The following is a 16,934-nucleotide window of genomic DNA, read 5'->3' as shown; positions in this document are numbered from 1 at the left end:
CATCCGGGACGGACGAGGGTTGCGATTTTCCGTTATTTCCCTGGTCATCCCCAAAATTTCCCTGACACGAGTAAATGCACTCGATCGGTGCCCATGCGGGCGCTTAGATTGCGAGGTAAACGCGACCAAATGTGCTGGACATGAGTGAACCAAGTTAATTGTTGTTTTGTTTTGGAGAAAATACGTCAAACTTGAACTTTGAATTTGAAAATGTATTCGCCGGATAAAATGATGGGGGCCAAAGGCCCCACGGGGCTACACGGTCCTATCACCTCGTCAGGGGCTTGTTTTGCCGGGAGATATTCTCCAACTTACCGAAATCCCGATCCGATGCCGAGGAGATGCATGCCAAACCCGTCGGTAAGTCCATACAGCTACAAAATCCCTGATAATGCCTTATAAACGTTCAGTAGCACTCAAACAACAAATACCAGAAACTACAACACCATTTTAGCACAAATCGCACTTTTCTAACTCTTTTACTTTCCAAGTTATTGCAGTTTATATATTTCTCCAACTTTAAATTGGAGAATTATTTAATCTGCTCTAACTTTAGTTGTGTCTAAGTTAGAAATCTGAAATTTTTTTGGATATTTAGCCATCATCTTGGCCCATATTTCCTTCCAAGTTTCAGGTTTCTATCTTGCTCCTTCTGAACGCTTTTCAAAGTTGATTTTACGTACAAAAAAAAAAATTGGAAAAAAGCAGCTCGGTCATCAGTAACCCTGATATAGACAAAATGTTGTTGAGATTCCTGTTTTTAAGATATTACAGTTTATACATTTTTCCCACTAAATTTCTCCAACTTTTCTATGTTGCAATTAAAATTATAGATTTCTTACTGTCTGGTTTTTAAACCCACAATAAAATCAATAGCGGAAGCAGACAACTTACTATTTGTAGTATCAAAGTTGCGTTGGAGAATTATATAATCCGCTCTAATTTCAGTAGTTTTTAGGTTAGAAATCTGAAATTTACGACAAGTTATTGCAGTTTATATATTTCTCTTACCTAACTGGAGAGCGGTAAAGTTACTTTTCCGCACTCAGTTTATTTTTTCAAAAATATACATTTAAATCAAAAAACACTTTCTGCAAACAAAGACTTTCATTTTAGTAATTTTACAATACATTTTCGTTCGATTTAATGAAATTTGATACTCGCAGGAAAAATGTTTTACCTAACATGTGCGAAAAGCGTCTTTCCCGCCTTTTAACTGCGTCTGCAGTCCCGTGCAGAAAAGTACCACTTTCCGCACTTGTTAGGTAAATAACATTATTAAACGCGATTTTTTTGTGACAAAAATTAAATATACAGGATGTCCCAAAATTGAAATACTTTCCAGTTGACATTTCCAAATGAGAACCTCCCATTTTTTGTTGCATTTATGGATTCTACCTAAATTTCTGGATATTTTTAAAAAAGCTTATCTTATACCGATATTCAACTATTTTCGAAAAAAATATTTAAAAAAAAACTGTACATATCGGGCTGGTTTTTATGGTTTTAATCCATTAGTATACAGGGTGTCCCAAATTTGAGCAACAAACCAACCTTATAATTTCTTAATTTTCCCATTTTTTTTTAATTTTTGGAATCTACGTCAAATTCTAGGCCTACTTGATGTAACCTTGATTGACAGCCCTCAAATCGAGCAGAAATTCCTAATTTGAGCGAATTTTTCCTGCACTTTTCCAGAAAATTGTGAATAACTCGCTTATTTGAACCTTCCTGTATACGAGCCATATAACAAAAGAAAGCTAATGAATGGTGCTCTCACGTGACGTTGAGCAAACACTGCTAAGTTTCCCGGTTCGGCCGCTAGAGGGCATCAAAGTTGAGTTTGGTTTTTTGCAGTTTTTTCGAAATATCTCAGGAACGCTTCAAGATAGAGATTCTGAAATTTTTACCACAAACGCACCTCGACGGGGTGCAACTTACCTTCTATGTGTTTTTTTGGTACCAGACACCGTTTGTCCTTGAAAAATTAAAAACCAAAATTGTCAAAAAATTTAAAGAGTTTTAAATTTATTTAGATATTTTTAAAATAAACTTTTACTACCTAAATCCTTCAGGTCAATGATACAAAAATGACGTAAAGTGTCATTTATAAAAATGTCATTTTTTATAGGTGCCACACACTGAAAACTGTCAAAATTAACATAATTTCCAGGTCATCCCCAAAACCGTGACAAAATGGATGTCAAGGTGATACAAGGTTTCTTGTGTTTTTGGCTGAGTACAGTGTGTCACAAAAAAGTGAAAAACAATTTTTAGTTTCTGGGAATTATCGCAAAAACTGTGTTAAAAGCAAAACTGTCAAAAAACTTGAATTTGACGCCCTGTAGCGGTCAAACTATCACACCAATGACCTTTTTTGATTACACCGTTGAAAAGCCCTTGGTCTGGACTATATTTTACCTTCACTAACATTTTGTCGTAGCTATTAAAATAATTGAGTTATTTTAGGTTAAAGCAAAAGTGGTTAAGGTTTGTGAAGCTCTACTTTGACGCCCTCTAGCGGCCAAACGGTGCAACCGATTATTTTAAATGAGCATATTTTTGGAAAGCTTACGATCTAAGCTATTTTTTAATTTCAATCACTTTTGATCGTCAACTGTCAAATAAGCAAGTTAAGGACAATTTTTGGAAAAAGTGCACGAAAAAATTAGCCCAAATTTGGAATTTAATTTAATAATAAAAAAATAACTATTTTTTTTTTTAATTTAATTTTTTATTTACTGTTTTTTATTATAGTTGAACACTATTTTCAATAAAACATAACAACACGAATGTCGTATCTGAATTTTGGGACACCCTGTACATCAAATTTTTCTTCAAAAAATGCGCCTTTTAATCCAAGTGAGTTTTATAGGCGATTTTGTCCCTGACTGTCCTTACAAATTGTGTTTTTGGCAGCTCAAATTTTGACACCACTTTTCTCCCAGACTGTACCAAATTTTGTAGCGTTTTTTAAGGTTATTGAATAGGAAATTTAATGAGGATTCTAAAAATGTGCTTAAAACAGTCATTTTCGTACTCTAAGTGGATTTTACAGGCGATTTTGTTCCTGACTGTCCTTACAAATTGTGTTTTTGGCAGTTCAAATTTTGACACCACTTTTCTCCCAGACTGTACCAAATTTTGTAGTGTTTTTTAAGGTTATTGAATAGGAAATTTAATGAGGATTCTAAAAATGTGCTTAAAACAGTTATTTTCGTACTCTAAGTGGATTTTACAGGCGATTTTGTCCCTGACTGTCCTTACAAATTGTGTTTTTGGCAGTTCAAATTTTGACACCACTTTTCTCGTTGACTGTACCAAATTTTGTAGGGGTTTTTAAGGTTATTGAATAGGAAATTTAATAAGGATTCTAAAAATGTGCTTAAAACAGTCATTTTCGTACTCTAAGTGGATTTTACAGGCGATTTTGTCCCTGACTGTCCTTACAAATTGTGTTTTTGGCAGTTCAAATTTTGACACCACTTTTCTCCCTGACTGTAGCAAATTTTGTAGTGTTTTTTCAGATTATTGAATAGAAAATTGAATGGGGATTTCAAAAATGTGCTTAAAACCATCATTTTCTTACTACAAATGGGTACCAGGCGATATGTGCAAAATGTGTTTTGGGCAATTCAAATTTTGACACCACTTTTCTCCTTGACTGTACCAAATTTTGTAGTGTTTTTTCAGCTTATTGGTCAGGAAATTTAATAAGAATTTCAATAATGTGTTTAAAATAGTCAGTGTCTCACTCCAAGTGGGTTTGACAAGCAATTTTGTCCCTGACTGTCAAACTGCGCTTAAAACTTGCAATAATAATAGTTTAGTGTAGTGTTCTTGCAGTTTTCAAAACCAAAAAGGTGGTCACGTGACTGCCTAGCTAAACTATTCTCCAAGAACCACGTGATATCTGTTATTTATGTCAAAACTGTGAAAAATGCCGATAATTTGCAAGAATTACAGTTTAACACCGTTTTCGTACAGTTTTCGAAACAAGTTGTTTCTAAGATTTATGACAGTTATTTTGACAATTGTCAGTGCCCAATTAAGGAAGAGAAGAAGAAATTACACTAGATACTTGTTTCTTTGTGAAAGTATATTATCCAGTTGGCAATGTTTTGTTTTCAAGTTAATTTACAATAAAGCACGTAAAAGAGCAAAAAACATACAGTCCACTCTTTATTTGAATAGTCCAGCCATTGGATCCAACAGTCAGTAAATTCCAAATTGTTTAAATAATATTAAATCAATAGTATATTACCCACGAAGTGTGTAATTCCATGAGGGCGTAAAATGCCCTAGAGTATATACTTTACCTACGACCAAATGGAAAGTCCTGTTTTCGCAATTCATATAATTTAGAGTAACTTTTCATTAAAAAAGTATATTTTCAATGATAAAGAAAAAATGTAAACAAAATCAATTTTTCCCAGCATTAGAGCGATAGTTTGTGGCCAATCTTAAAACTGTCCGTTTTTTTACAATTGTGCGTAAAGAGGTTCATTACGTAACGGAAAACTATGCGTAATTAGCTATTTACACTGAGATCGTAGGTGAAATAGTTTATTAATTCAGTCAATATTGACCGAAAATGACTTTAATGAAATTAATGACAGCCCTGACAGGAAAATGATATGTTTCAAGCAAATTTCAATTACACCCGTAAATTTACTGGTAAAGTTGGTAAGATTTCCTGCCACACAACGAATTTTACTTAACTTTCAACTTTACGCCCACCAGTAATATAAACACTTAAATAACTCCTAAACTGTGAGAGATTTTTTTACCAGAATTTGGCGACAAACACAGAAGTTATAAAAGTTAAAAAGAAGATCGCTCGTCGAATAAAAGTTTGTCGTCGAATCAGGACGCCATCTCCCAGCGAAAGTCGCTTAGAAAGTAATATAAATCGCATTCTGTGAGGAAAATTGGACCGCTAACTGGATCTGGTAAGTAATGCATGAATCGGGAGCGGCGCTCAGGTGGTACATCAATGATGCAAGGGCCCCTGTGGATGCTGCCGCCTCCGCCGACTGTTGACACACGTTTATTATAATATCACGTTTGAACTGAACGGGTTTAAGGGTAGGCAACAGTTGGTCCACCCTATAAATATTTCCGAATCCACCCCCTTCTTTAATCTTAACAAGGAATTTATTACAGTTAGGGGGATGCTAACTGATTAACACAACAAGGGAGAACGTGCAATTTATTGACTTGAGTCGAGTTTTTCGATGGTTGAAGTGACCATTAACTATAAATATGACAGTTTCGGTTACTAATATTTTCTTTAAGGGGGTTTCTGATGGGAAATCACCCATCACGGTTTGTAGGGGGTGCAATGCGTTTATATGTACCTAATTGATTATCGATTGCTATATTTGAGATAGTCACTGTTAGTTATACAAAATTTTATTAAATTTCGACTTCTTACAAGCCACACACTTGGTACACTACTAAGTGAGTATAATTAAGCCTTTTGGGAACCCAAAAATTCAAAATTGTCCATAGTGGAAGAGGGAGAAAACCATTACTCTTAAATTCGAAAAAAAAAACAAATAGTGTGTCATGTTCGCATGAATTATGAAGAAATTGTTGTAAAACTGATTTTCATTTTAGCGTAGCTCCGTTATTTCACAAGGTTGAGCATGTTAATTTAAAAGAAATTTGTTGAAAATATTCTCTTCTACAAGATTGTATTAAGATGTTTTTGCCCTTGATGGCCTTCTTAAGGAGATAAAAGACAAAAAGTAAACAAAGAGACATTTTGAGTCTTTTGATTTAACTTGTTTTAAAAGACTCTAAACAAAAAGTGTTTGAAGCTATGGTTATAATGGTGTTGTCAAAATCCATATGCAGAGTGTTGAAAAAACAAATTTCTAATAAGTTTCAGGTAAAATTAGAAAGCTACAAGTTACTTAATACATAAATTTGATCAAATACCATTATTTTGCAGAATTAGCCCTTATAAATTTTGCCGTATCTTCTCTGACTATAAAGCTAGAAACAGATGGTGCTACTGTTAAATATTTTTGGATTCCTCATTATATTTCCTATCCAATAACCTGAAAAACACTAGAAAAGTTGGTACAGCCAGCGAGAAAAGCGGTGTCAAAGTTTGAACTGCCAGAAACACAGTTTGAAAAGACAGTCAGTGACAAAATCGCCTGTAAAACGTACTAGAAGTCGGAAAGTAACTGTTTTAAACACATTTTTGAAATCCTTATTAAATTTCCTATCCAATAACCTGAAAAACACTAAAAAAGTTGGTTCAGTCAGGGCGAAAAGCGGTGTTAAAGTTTGATCTGCCAGAAATACAGTTTGAAAAGACAGTCAGGGATTAAATGGCCTGTAAAACACACTTGGAGTGAGAAAATAACTGTTTTAAGCACATTTTTGGAATCCTCATTAAATTTACTATCCAATAACTTTAAAAACACCAGAAACTTTGGTACAGACAGCGAGAAAAGCGATGTCAAAATTTGAACTGCCAGAAACACAGTTTGAAAAGACAGTCAGTGATTCAATGACATGTAAAATTCACTTGGAGTGAGAAAATGACTGTTTTAAGCACATTTTTGGAATCCTCATTAAATTTCCTATCCAATAACCTGAAAAACACTAGAAAAGTTGGTTCAGTCAGGGCGAAAAGCGGTGTTAAAGTTTGATCTGCCAGAAATACAGTTTTAAAAGACAGTCAGGGATTAAATGGCCTGTAAAACACACTTGGAGTGAGAAAATACCTGTTTTAAGCACATTTTTGGAATCCTCATTAAATTTACTATCCAATAACTTTAAAAACACCAGAAAATTTGGTACAGACAGCGAGAAAAGTGGTGTCAAAGTTTGAACTGCCAGAAACACAGTTTGAAAAGACAGTCAGTGATTCAATGACATGTAAAATTCACTTGGAGTGAGAAAATGACTGTTTTAAGCACATTTTTGGAATCCTCATTAAATTTACTATCCAATAACTTTAAAAACACCAGAAAATTTGGTACAGACAGCGAGAAAAGCGGTGTCAAAGTTTGAACTGCCAGAAACACAGTTTGAAAAGACAGTCAGGGATTAAAGGGCCTGTAAAACACACTTGGAGTGAGAAAATAACTGTTTTAAGCACATTTTTGGAATCCTCATTAAATTTTCTATCCAATAACCTGAAAAAATAGTGGAAAAGTTGGTTCAGTCAGGGCGAAAAGCGGTGTTAAAGTTTGATCTGCCATAAACACAGTTTGAAAGGACAGTCAAGGATAAAATGGACTGTAAAACCCACTTGCAGTGAGAAAATAACTGTTTTAAGCACATTTTTGGAATCCTCATTAAATTTACTATCCAATAACCTCAAAAACACCAGAAAATTTGGTACAGGCAGCGAAAAAAGCGGTGTCAAAGTTTGAACTGCCAGAAACACAGTTTGAAAAGACAGTCAGTGACAAAATCGCTTGTAAAACTTACTAGAGGTTGGAACGTAACTATTTTAAGCATATTTCCTGCAAGTTTTCCAGTTTGGTGAAGAAAAATCTTAAATTCTACGAAGGTCTCGCAATAACAACACTAATTAATAAACTTAAACAACCCTAAATTAAGTTCTTATTTCTTCTGATTGTAGTTTTTGCGGTTTTTCAACTTTTTAAATTTCCTAACCTCAAAATGTTTAGCCGACTGTCAGTTGGGACTAAATTTCAATATGGCGGAGCACTTGATGACGTAATCGCCACGGGAAAACAAATGAACCATAGCTACGTCATTTGAGGAGTTACAGTTAAGATAGTTTAGCCCTTAAAAGTTAAGAAGGTTAGAAGACAAAACATCTAATCTAATTCCTTATGAAGATTTTAATGTGCATTGTAATTTTTAACTCATTTTTGCTGTATTTTCACTATTTTTCTGTATAGTGGCCATAAAGTTTGTTTTTGTTTAGCATCCCAATTAATTATAATGGATTGAAACTTTAGTATTAAAATATAATTCTTCCATTTGGGAGAATTATTTAAACCACTACAACTCTGATACTTTTAAATTTAAAAAAAAATGATATTTTTGTACGACTTGTGACGTAAAAAATATTTGAAATCCATACGACTGTTCAAAAACACAATATTATACAGGGTGTTACATTTAAAATATGACAAAGCATCCTATGATAATTTGAGGTTAAAACCCCACTTCCAAAGCTGTTTCAACGTTATAATTCTCCTTCCAACTTGTATAATTTTTTGAGAATAACTACCATAATTTTCGGTCTGTTTACATTATATTGGTAGGCATTAAACATTTACTGTCGAAATCGTGACAGACCCGGAATGCGCCATGAATATTACATCATCCATATAGAAACGTACAAGACATTACGCTGATAACATTATTATAATGTTGTTATATCGGTATACAAATTACGGCATCGTGAACGTTTCAAATATTCATTGCCGCTAACAGGATTAGATTAGATTTTTGAACCTAAATGTCCTGAAGCAGGGAGAATTGTAGGTGTATCAGTCTGGATTTGGTGCGGATATTTAAATGGTTTTTTGTGTGGGCTGTAGGGGTTGATTAGGGTTGCCGCACACTAAAATTTCAACTTTGTAGGTTAAGTAGTTTGGAAGATATTCGAGTTTACACAGTGTGTCCATATGGAATAAATTCGATTAAAATTCAGGGACTATGTTATTATTTTAAGAAAATGACTTTCAAATCCTCATTAAATCTGCTATCTAATAGCCTGGAAAAAAAACACTACAAAATTTGGTATAGACAGGGAGAAAAGCGGTGTCAAAGTTTGAACTGCCAGAAACACAGTTTGAAACGACAGTCAGGGATTCAATGGCCTGTAAAATTCACTTGGAGTGAGAAAATGACTGTTTTAAGCACATTTTTGGAATCCTCATTAAATTTCCTATCTAATAACCGGAAAAAATAGTGGAAAAGTTGGTTCAGTCAGTGCGAAAAGCGGTGTTAAAGTTTGATCTTCCAGAAACACAGTTTGAAAAGACAGACAGTGACAAAATCGCCTGTAAAACTTACTAGAGGTTGGAAAGTAACTGTTTTAAGCATATTTCTGGAATCTTCATTAAATTTCCTATCCAATAACCTGAAAAAACTTCAGAAAATTTGATCTAGTCAGGGCGAAAAGAGGTTTTAAAGTTTGATCTGCCAGAAACACAGTTTGAAAAGACAGTCAGGGAATAAATGGGCTTTAAAACACACTTGGAGTGAGAAAATAATAGTTTTAAGCATATTTTTGGAATCCCCATTAAATTTCCTATCTAATAACCTGAAAAAACACCAGAAAATTTGGTACAGGCAGCGAGAAAAGCGGTGTCAAAGTTTGAACTGCCAGAAACACAGTTTGAAAAGACAGTCAGTGATTCAATGACATGTAAAATTAACTTGGAGTGAGAAAATGACTGTTTTAAGAACATTTTTGGAATCGTCATTAAATTTACTATCCAATAACCTCAAAAACACCAGAAAATTTGGTACAGGCAGCGAAAAAAGCGGTGTCAAAGTTTGAACTGCCAGAAACACAGTTTGAAAAGACCGTCAGTGACAAAATCGCTTGTAAAACTTACTAGAAGTCGGAAAGTAACGGTTTTAAACACATTTTTGGAATCCTCATTAAATTTCCTATCCAGTAACCTGAAAAACACTAGAAAAGTTGGTTCAGTCAGGGCGAAAAGCGGTGTTAAAGTTTGATCTGCCAGAAATACAGTTTGAAAAGACAGTCAGTGATTCAATGACATGTAAAATTCACTTAGAGTGAGAAAATGACTGTTTTAAGCACATTTTTGGAATCCTCATTAAATTTCCTATCCAATAACCTCAAAAACACCAGAAAATTTGGTACAGGCAGCGCGAAAAGCGGTGTCAAAGTTTGAACTGCCAGAAAAACATTTTGAAACGACAGCCAGTGATTCAATGGCATGTAAAATTCACTTGGAGTGAGAAAATGACTGTTTTAAGTACATTTTTGGAATCCTCATTAAATTTCCTATCCAATAACCTGAAAAACACTAGAAAAGTTGGTTCAGTCAGGGCGAAAAGCGGTGTTAAAATTTGATCTGCCATAAACACAGTTTGAAAGGACATTCAAGGATAAAATGGACTGTAAAACCCACTTGCAATGAGAAAATAACTGTTTTAAGCACATTTTTGGAATCCTCATCAAATTTCCTATCCAATAACCTGAAGAAAATCCAGAAAATTTGGTACAGGCAGCGAGAAAAGCAGTGTCAAAGTTTGATCTGCCAGAAACCCAGGTTGAAAGGATAGTCACGGATAAAATGGCCTCTAAAACCCACTTGGAGTGAGAAAATAACAGTTTTAAGCATATTTTTGGATTCCTCAATAAATTTCCTATCCAATAACCTGAAAAAACTTCAGAAAATTTGATCTAGTCAGCGCGAAAAATAGTGTTAAATTTTGATCTGCAAGAAACACAGTTTGAAAAGACAGTCAGGGATTAAATGGCCTGCAAAACACACTTGGAGTGAGAAAATAACTGCTTTAAACACATTTTTGGAATCCCCATTAAATTTCCTATCTAATAACCTGAAAAAACACCAGAAAATTTGGTACAGCCAGCAAGAAAAGCGGTGTCAAAGTATGAACTGCCAGAAACACAGTTTGAAAAGACAGTCAGTGACAAAATCGCCTGTAAAACTTACTAGAAGTCGGAAAGTAACTGTTTTAAACACATTTTTGAAATCCTCTTTAAATTTCCTATCCAATAAATTGAAAAAACACCAGAAAATTTGATCTAGTCAGTGCGAAAAGCGGTGTTAAAGTTTAATCTGCCAGAAAGACAATTTGAACGGACAGTCAGTGACAAAATCGCTTGTAAAACTTACTAGAAGTCGGAAAGTAACGGTTTTAACCACTTTTTGGAATCCTCGTTAAATTTCCTATCTAAAAACCTGAAAAAACCCCAGAAAATTTTGTACAGCCAGGGAGAAAAGCGATGTTAAATTTTGATCTGCCAGAAAAGCAGGTTGAAAGGACATTCAAGGATAAAATGGTCTGTAAAACCCACTTGGAGTGAGAAAATAACTGTTTAAAGCAAATTTTTGGATTCCTCATTAAATTTCCTATCCAATAAGCTGAAAAACACTAGAAAAGTGAGTTCAGTCAGAGCGAAAAGCGGTGTTAAAATTTGATCTGCCAGAAACACAGTTCGAAAGGATAGTGACGGATAAAATGGCCTGTAAAACCCACTTGGAGTGAGAAAATAACTGTTTTAAGCATATTTTTGGAATCCTCATTAAATTTCCTATCCAATAACCTGAAAAAACACCAGAAAATTTGGTACAGCCAGCGAGAAAAGCGGTGTCAAAGTTTGGACTGCCAGAAACACAGTTTGAAAGGACATTCAAGGATAAAATGGACTGTAAAACCCACTTGGAGTGAGAAAATGACTGTTTTAAGCACATTTTTGGAATCCTCATTAAATTTCCTATTAAATAACCTGAAAAAACACCAGAAAATTTGGTACAGACAGCGAGAAAAGCGGTGTCAAAGTTTGGACTGCCAGAAACACAGTTTGAAAGGACATTCAAGGATAAAATGGACTGTAAAACCCACTTGGAGTGAGAAAATGACTGTTTTAAGCACATTTTTGGAATCCTCATTAAATTTCCTATCCAATAACCTGAAAAAACACCAGAAAATTTGGTACAGCCAGCGAGAAAAGCGATGTTAAATTTTGATCTGCCAGAAAAGCAGGTTGAAAGGACATTCAAGGATAAAATGGTCTGTAAAACCCACTTGGAGTGAGAAAATAACTGTTTAAAGCAAATTTTTGGATTCCTCATTAAATTTCCTATCCAATAAGCTGAAAAACACTAGAAAAGTGAGTTCAGTCAGAGCGAAAAGCGGTGTTAAAATTTGATCTGCCAGAAACACAGTTCGAAAGGATAGTGACGGATAAAATGGCCTGTAAAACCCACTTGGAGTGAGAAAATAACTGTTTTAAGCATATTTTTGGAATCCTCATTAAATTTCCTATCCAATAACCTGAAAAAACACCAGAAAATTTGGTACAGCCAGCGAGAAAAGCGGTGTCAAAGTTTGGACTGCCAGAAACACAGTTTGAAAGGACATTCAAGGATAAAATGGACTGTAAAACCCACTTGGAGTGAGAAAATGACTGTTTTAAGCACATTTTTGGAATCCTCATTAAATTTCCTATTAAATAACCTGAAAAAACACCAGAAAATTTGGTACAGACAGCGAGAAAAGCGGTGTCAAAGTTTGGACTGCCAGAAACACAGTTTGAAAGGACATTCAAGGATAAAATGGACTGTAAAACCCACTTGGAGTGAGAAAATGACTGTTTTAAGCACATTTTTGGAATCCTCATTAAATTTCCTATCCAATAACCTGAAAAAACACCAGAAAATTTGGTACAGCCAGCGAGAAAAGCGGTGTCAAAGTTTGGACTGCCAGAAACACAGTTTGAAAGGACATTCAAGGATAAAATGGACTGTAAAACCCACTTGGAGTGAGAAAATGACTGTTTTAAGCACATTTTTGGAATCCTCATTAAATTTCCTATCCAATAACCTGAAAAAACAACAGAAAATTTGGTACAGCCAGCGAGAAAAGCGGTGTCAAAGTTTGAACTGCCAGAAACACAGTTTGAAATAACAGTCAGTGACAAAATTGCCTGTAAAACTTACTAGAAGTCGTAAAGTAACTGTTTTAAACACATTTTTGAAATCCTCATTAAATTTCCTATCGAATAAACTGAAAAAACACCAGAAAATTTGGTTCAGTCAGGGCGAAAAGCGGTGTTAAAGTTTGATCTGCCAGAAACACAGTTCGAAAGGACAGTCACGGATAAAATAGTCTGTAAAATCCACTTGGAGTAAGAAAATAACTGTTTTAGGCATATTTTTGGAATCCTCATAAAATTTTCTATCTGATAAACTGAAAAAAACACTAGAAAAGTTGGTATAGCCAGGGAGAAAAGCGGTGTTAAAGTTTGAACTACCAGAAACACAGTTTGAAAGGACAGTCAGGGATAAAATGGCCTGTTAAACCCACTTGGAGTGAGAAAATAACTGTTTTAAGCACATTTTTAGAATCCTCATTAAATTTCCTATCCAATAACCTGAAAAAACACCAGAAAATTTGGTACAGCCAGCGAGAAAAGCGGTGTCAAAGTTTGGACTGCCAGAAACACAGTTTGAAAGGACATTCAAGGATAAAATGGACTGTAAAACCCACTTGGAGTGAGAAAATGACTGTTTTAAGCACATTTTTGGAATCCTCATTAAATTTCCTATCCAATAACCTGAAAAAACAACAGAAAATTTGGTACAGCCAGCGAGAAAAGCGGTGTCAAAGTTTGAACTGCCAGAAACACAGTTTGAAATAACAGTCAGTGACAAAATTGCCTGTAAAACTTACTAGAAGTCGTAAAGTAACTGTTTTAAACACATTTTTGAAATCCTCATTAAATTTCCTATCGAATAAACTGAAAAAACACCAGAAAATTTGGTTCAGTCAGGGCGAAAAGCGGTGTTAAAGTTTGATCTGCCAGAAACACAGTTCGAAAGGACAGTCACGGATAAAATAGTCTGTAAAATCCACTTGGAGTAAGAAAATAACTGTTTTAGGCATATTTTTGGAATCCTCATAAAATTTTCTATCTGATAAACTGAAAAAAACACTAGAAAAGTTGGTATAGCCAGGGAGAAAAGCGGTGTTAAAGTTTGAACTACCAGAAACACAGTTTGAAAGGACAGTCAGGGATAAAATGGCCTGTTAAACCCACTTGGAGTGAGAAAATATCTGTTTTAAGCACATTTTTAGAATCCTCATTAAATTTCCTATCCAATAACCTGAAAAAACAACAGAAAATTTGGTACAGCCAGCGAGAAAAGCGGTGTCAAAGTTTGAACTGCCAGAAACACAGTTTGAAATAACAGTCAGTGACAAAATTGCCTGTAAAACTTACTAGAAGTCGTAAAGTAACTGTTTTAAACACATTTTTGAAATCCTCATTAAATTTCCTATCCAATAACCTGAAAAATACTAGAAAAGTTGGTTCAGTCAAGGCGAAAAGCGGTGTTAAAATTTGATCTTCCAGAAACACAGTTTGAAACGACAGTCAGGAATAAAATGGCCTGTTAAACCCACTTGCAGTGAGAAAATAACTGTTTTAAGCATATTTTTAGAATCCTCATTAAATTTCCTATCCAATAACCTGAAAAAACCCCACAAAACTGGGTACAGTCAGTCAAAGTTTGTAGTTTACCAGTAATCGATAATTTGCCCATCACTAGTTTATAAAATTCTCCTGTTTTACTCGGGAGAAGTATATACACCTCCATAACTTCGATGTTTGTGCACCAATTAATTTCATTTTTTCAGGAAGTTTACAGGTTGCACAACTGCATCTTTCTGTCAAAATATGGGTCCACTAACCGACTTCATCTTCGAGTTATTCAACTTTGACTAACAATGAACAGAATAAAATAGGGCGGCATTAAAAACCAATTAAACGGCAATAAAAAGTAATTAAGACACCCACCGTTAAGCTCAACAAGCGAGGTTTTGGATCGACATCCGGAAGGGCCACGCGCCCCTCCTTAATGCCCTCAAAATATCCGGATCGCCCTAATGAATAAAATATACATACAATATACATTGAAATAAAAAAAAAAAGGGGAACGAAACCCGTCCGAGTGGAACACAACGGGACATATGGAGCCATCACCTCCGGCTTTACCAGATTTGTTGCCTATCGACTTCCCCCATTCTATTTTAAAGGGCGCAGACAGCCCTTTTGTTATACGCACCTGTTTCTGCACTTGACTCATTTAAGGGCAGGTGTGATTTAGCCTTTTCAAGTTTTCCTCCAGTCTGTTTTGACTGTAAAACTGTCTTTAACCTCATTTGACAACTTTCTGTCAGGAAGTTGTTAACGTCATATTTTGACTGTTACTTAACACTGTTGACACTTCGTGTCATTTTGTTTGATGGTTTTAAGTGATTTCAGTAAAACCAAATAATTCAGTGGTTTTTAAATTAAATCTGGCAACAATGTCCATATATGTATGTTGTATAAAGATTTACATATTAAATCAGTTAATAACGGCAATTAGCTTTTAAGGGATTTGCGCTGAAAACATTTTTGCAGCCACTTAGGTAATCCGCTTTAAAGTGATTTGGCAACACAATACAGCTAAAATCCATAAAAGCTTCTCATTGGCTCGTCATTTTTTAGGTCAGTTTTTACCACGATAATTAATATTTTAACGGAAAAAACTTGAGTTTAGAACAGAAAAACTTGCGACATTTAAGTAATACGATAATTGCGAGTAGAAAATCAAAAGTTTTGAAACTTATGAAGTTCGAGAGGGTGAATTATTGATAAGTACGACGAGGGCCTGCAACTTTCCCCCGATCGAGGATTAATGTTTTTGTTTATTTCCGTTTCTAGTAAACTTTCAGTTAACAGCCAGTAAAAAAATCAAATTATTCGCTTCACAAATATCAAAGTTACGTTTTTTCTAGAAGAAATCCACCAGAAAGCTTAACAGACTTGATGATGCCGTTTAACTAGAATACGAAACGTTGTTTATAGAAGAAAACCAACAGCCAAACGTCACAGTTATCTTTAAAATTTTATAGTTTTGTATCTTTAACAAATATCTGAAGAAAAATTTAAAGATCTTAACAAATTAAGCAACTTTAGTTTGGTTTTTAAAGTTTTTGAAGATAATTACGTCCAACAAATCAACAAAGTTCAAATTATCTTTAAATTTGTTTTCGAAAGTTTAAAAGATAAACTTTTTTAATTTCTAAACTAAACTTTTACTAAAACAAACCAAGTGATGCTCTATTATTGTTTTAATAAAATATCTTTAAAATGTCTCTTATCTTTTGAAAGTAACTGTTTTAAACATATTTTTGAAATCCTCATTAAATTTCCTATCGAATAAACTGAAAAACCCTAGAAAAGTTGGTTCAGTCAGGGCGAAAAGCGGTCAGTTTGAAAGGACATTCAAGGATAAAATGGACTGTAAAACCCACTTGGAGTGAGAAAATGACTGTTTTAAGCATATTTTTGGAATCCTCATTAAATTTGCTATCCAATAACCTGAAAAAACACCAGAAAATTTGGTACAGCCAGCGAGAAAAGCGGTGTCAAAGTTTGAACTGCCAGGAACACAGTTTGAAAGGACATTCAAGGATAAAATGGACTGTAAAACCCACTTGGAGTGAGAAAATGACTGTTTTAAGCACATTTTTGGAATCCTCATTAAATTTCCTATCCAATAACCAGAAAAAACACCAGAAAATTTGGTACAGCCAGCGAGAAAAGCGGTGTCAAAGTTTGAACTGCCAGAAACACAGTTTGAAAGGACATTCAAGGATAAAATGGACTGTAAAACCCACTTGAAGTGAGAAAATGACTGTTTTAAGTACATTTTTGGAATCCTCACTAAATTTCCTATCCAATAACCTGAAAAAAAAAACAGAAAATTTGGTACAGCCAGCGAGAAAAGCGGTGTCAAAATTTGAACTGCCAGAAACACAGTTTGAAAGGACATTCAAGGATAAAATGGACTGTAAAACCCACTTGAAGTGAGAAAATGACTGTTTTAAGCACATTTTTGGAATCCTCATTAAATTTCCTATCCAATAACCTGAAAAAACACCAGAAAATTTGGTACAGCCAGCGAGAAAAGCGGTGTCAAAATTTGAACTGCCAGAAACACAGTTTGAAAGGACATTCAAGGATAAAATGGACTGTAAAACCCACTTGGAGTGAGAAAATTACTGTTTTAAGCACATTTTTGGAATCCTCATTAAATTTCCTATCCAATAACCTGAAAAAAAAAACAGAAAATTTGGTACAGCCAGCGAGAAAAGCGGTGTCAAAATTTGAACTGCCAGAAACACAGTTTGAAAGGACATTCAAG

The 16,934-nt window shown here is 34.5% G+C and overlaps 1 protein-coding gene across 3 annotated transcripts in view; it reads left to right on the top strand.

The window, feature by feature from the left end:
- Window positions 1-16,934, top strand: part of acj6 (abnormal chemosensory protein 6) — a 40,422-nt gene continuing 23,488 nt past the window's right edge. For all 3 annotated transcript variants that reach the window (XM_081983986.1, XM_081983985.1, XM_081983984.1), the window contains exon 1: window positions 1-360. In XM_081983986.1, the coding sequence (XP_081840112.1) occupies window positions 211-360 (150 nt within the window). In that variant the 5' untranslated portion in view covers window positions 1-210. The remainder of the gene's footprint in view (window positions 361-16,934) is intronic.

Source organism: Ips typographus, linkage group LG7, assembly GCF_016097725.1.
Source record: "Ips typographus isolate SLU linkage group LG7, UJ_Ityp_2.0, whole genome shotgun sequence".
Lineage (NCBI taxonomy): Eukaryota > Metazoa > Arthropoda > Insecta > Coleoptera > Curculionidae > Ips > Ips typographus.
This window is presented reverse-complemented; position numbering and strand designations above follow the sequence as displayed.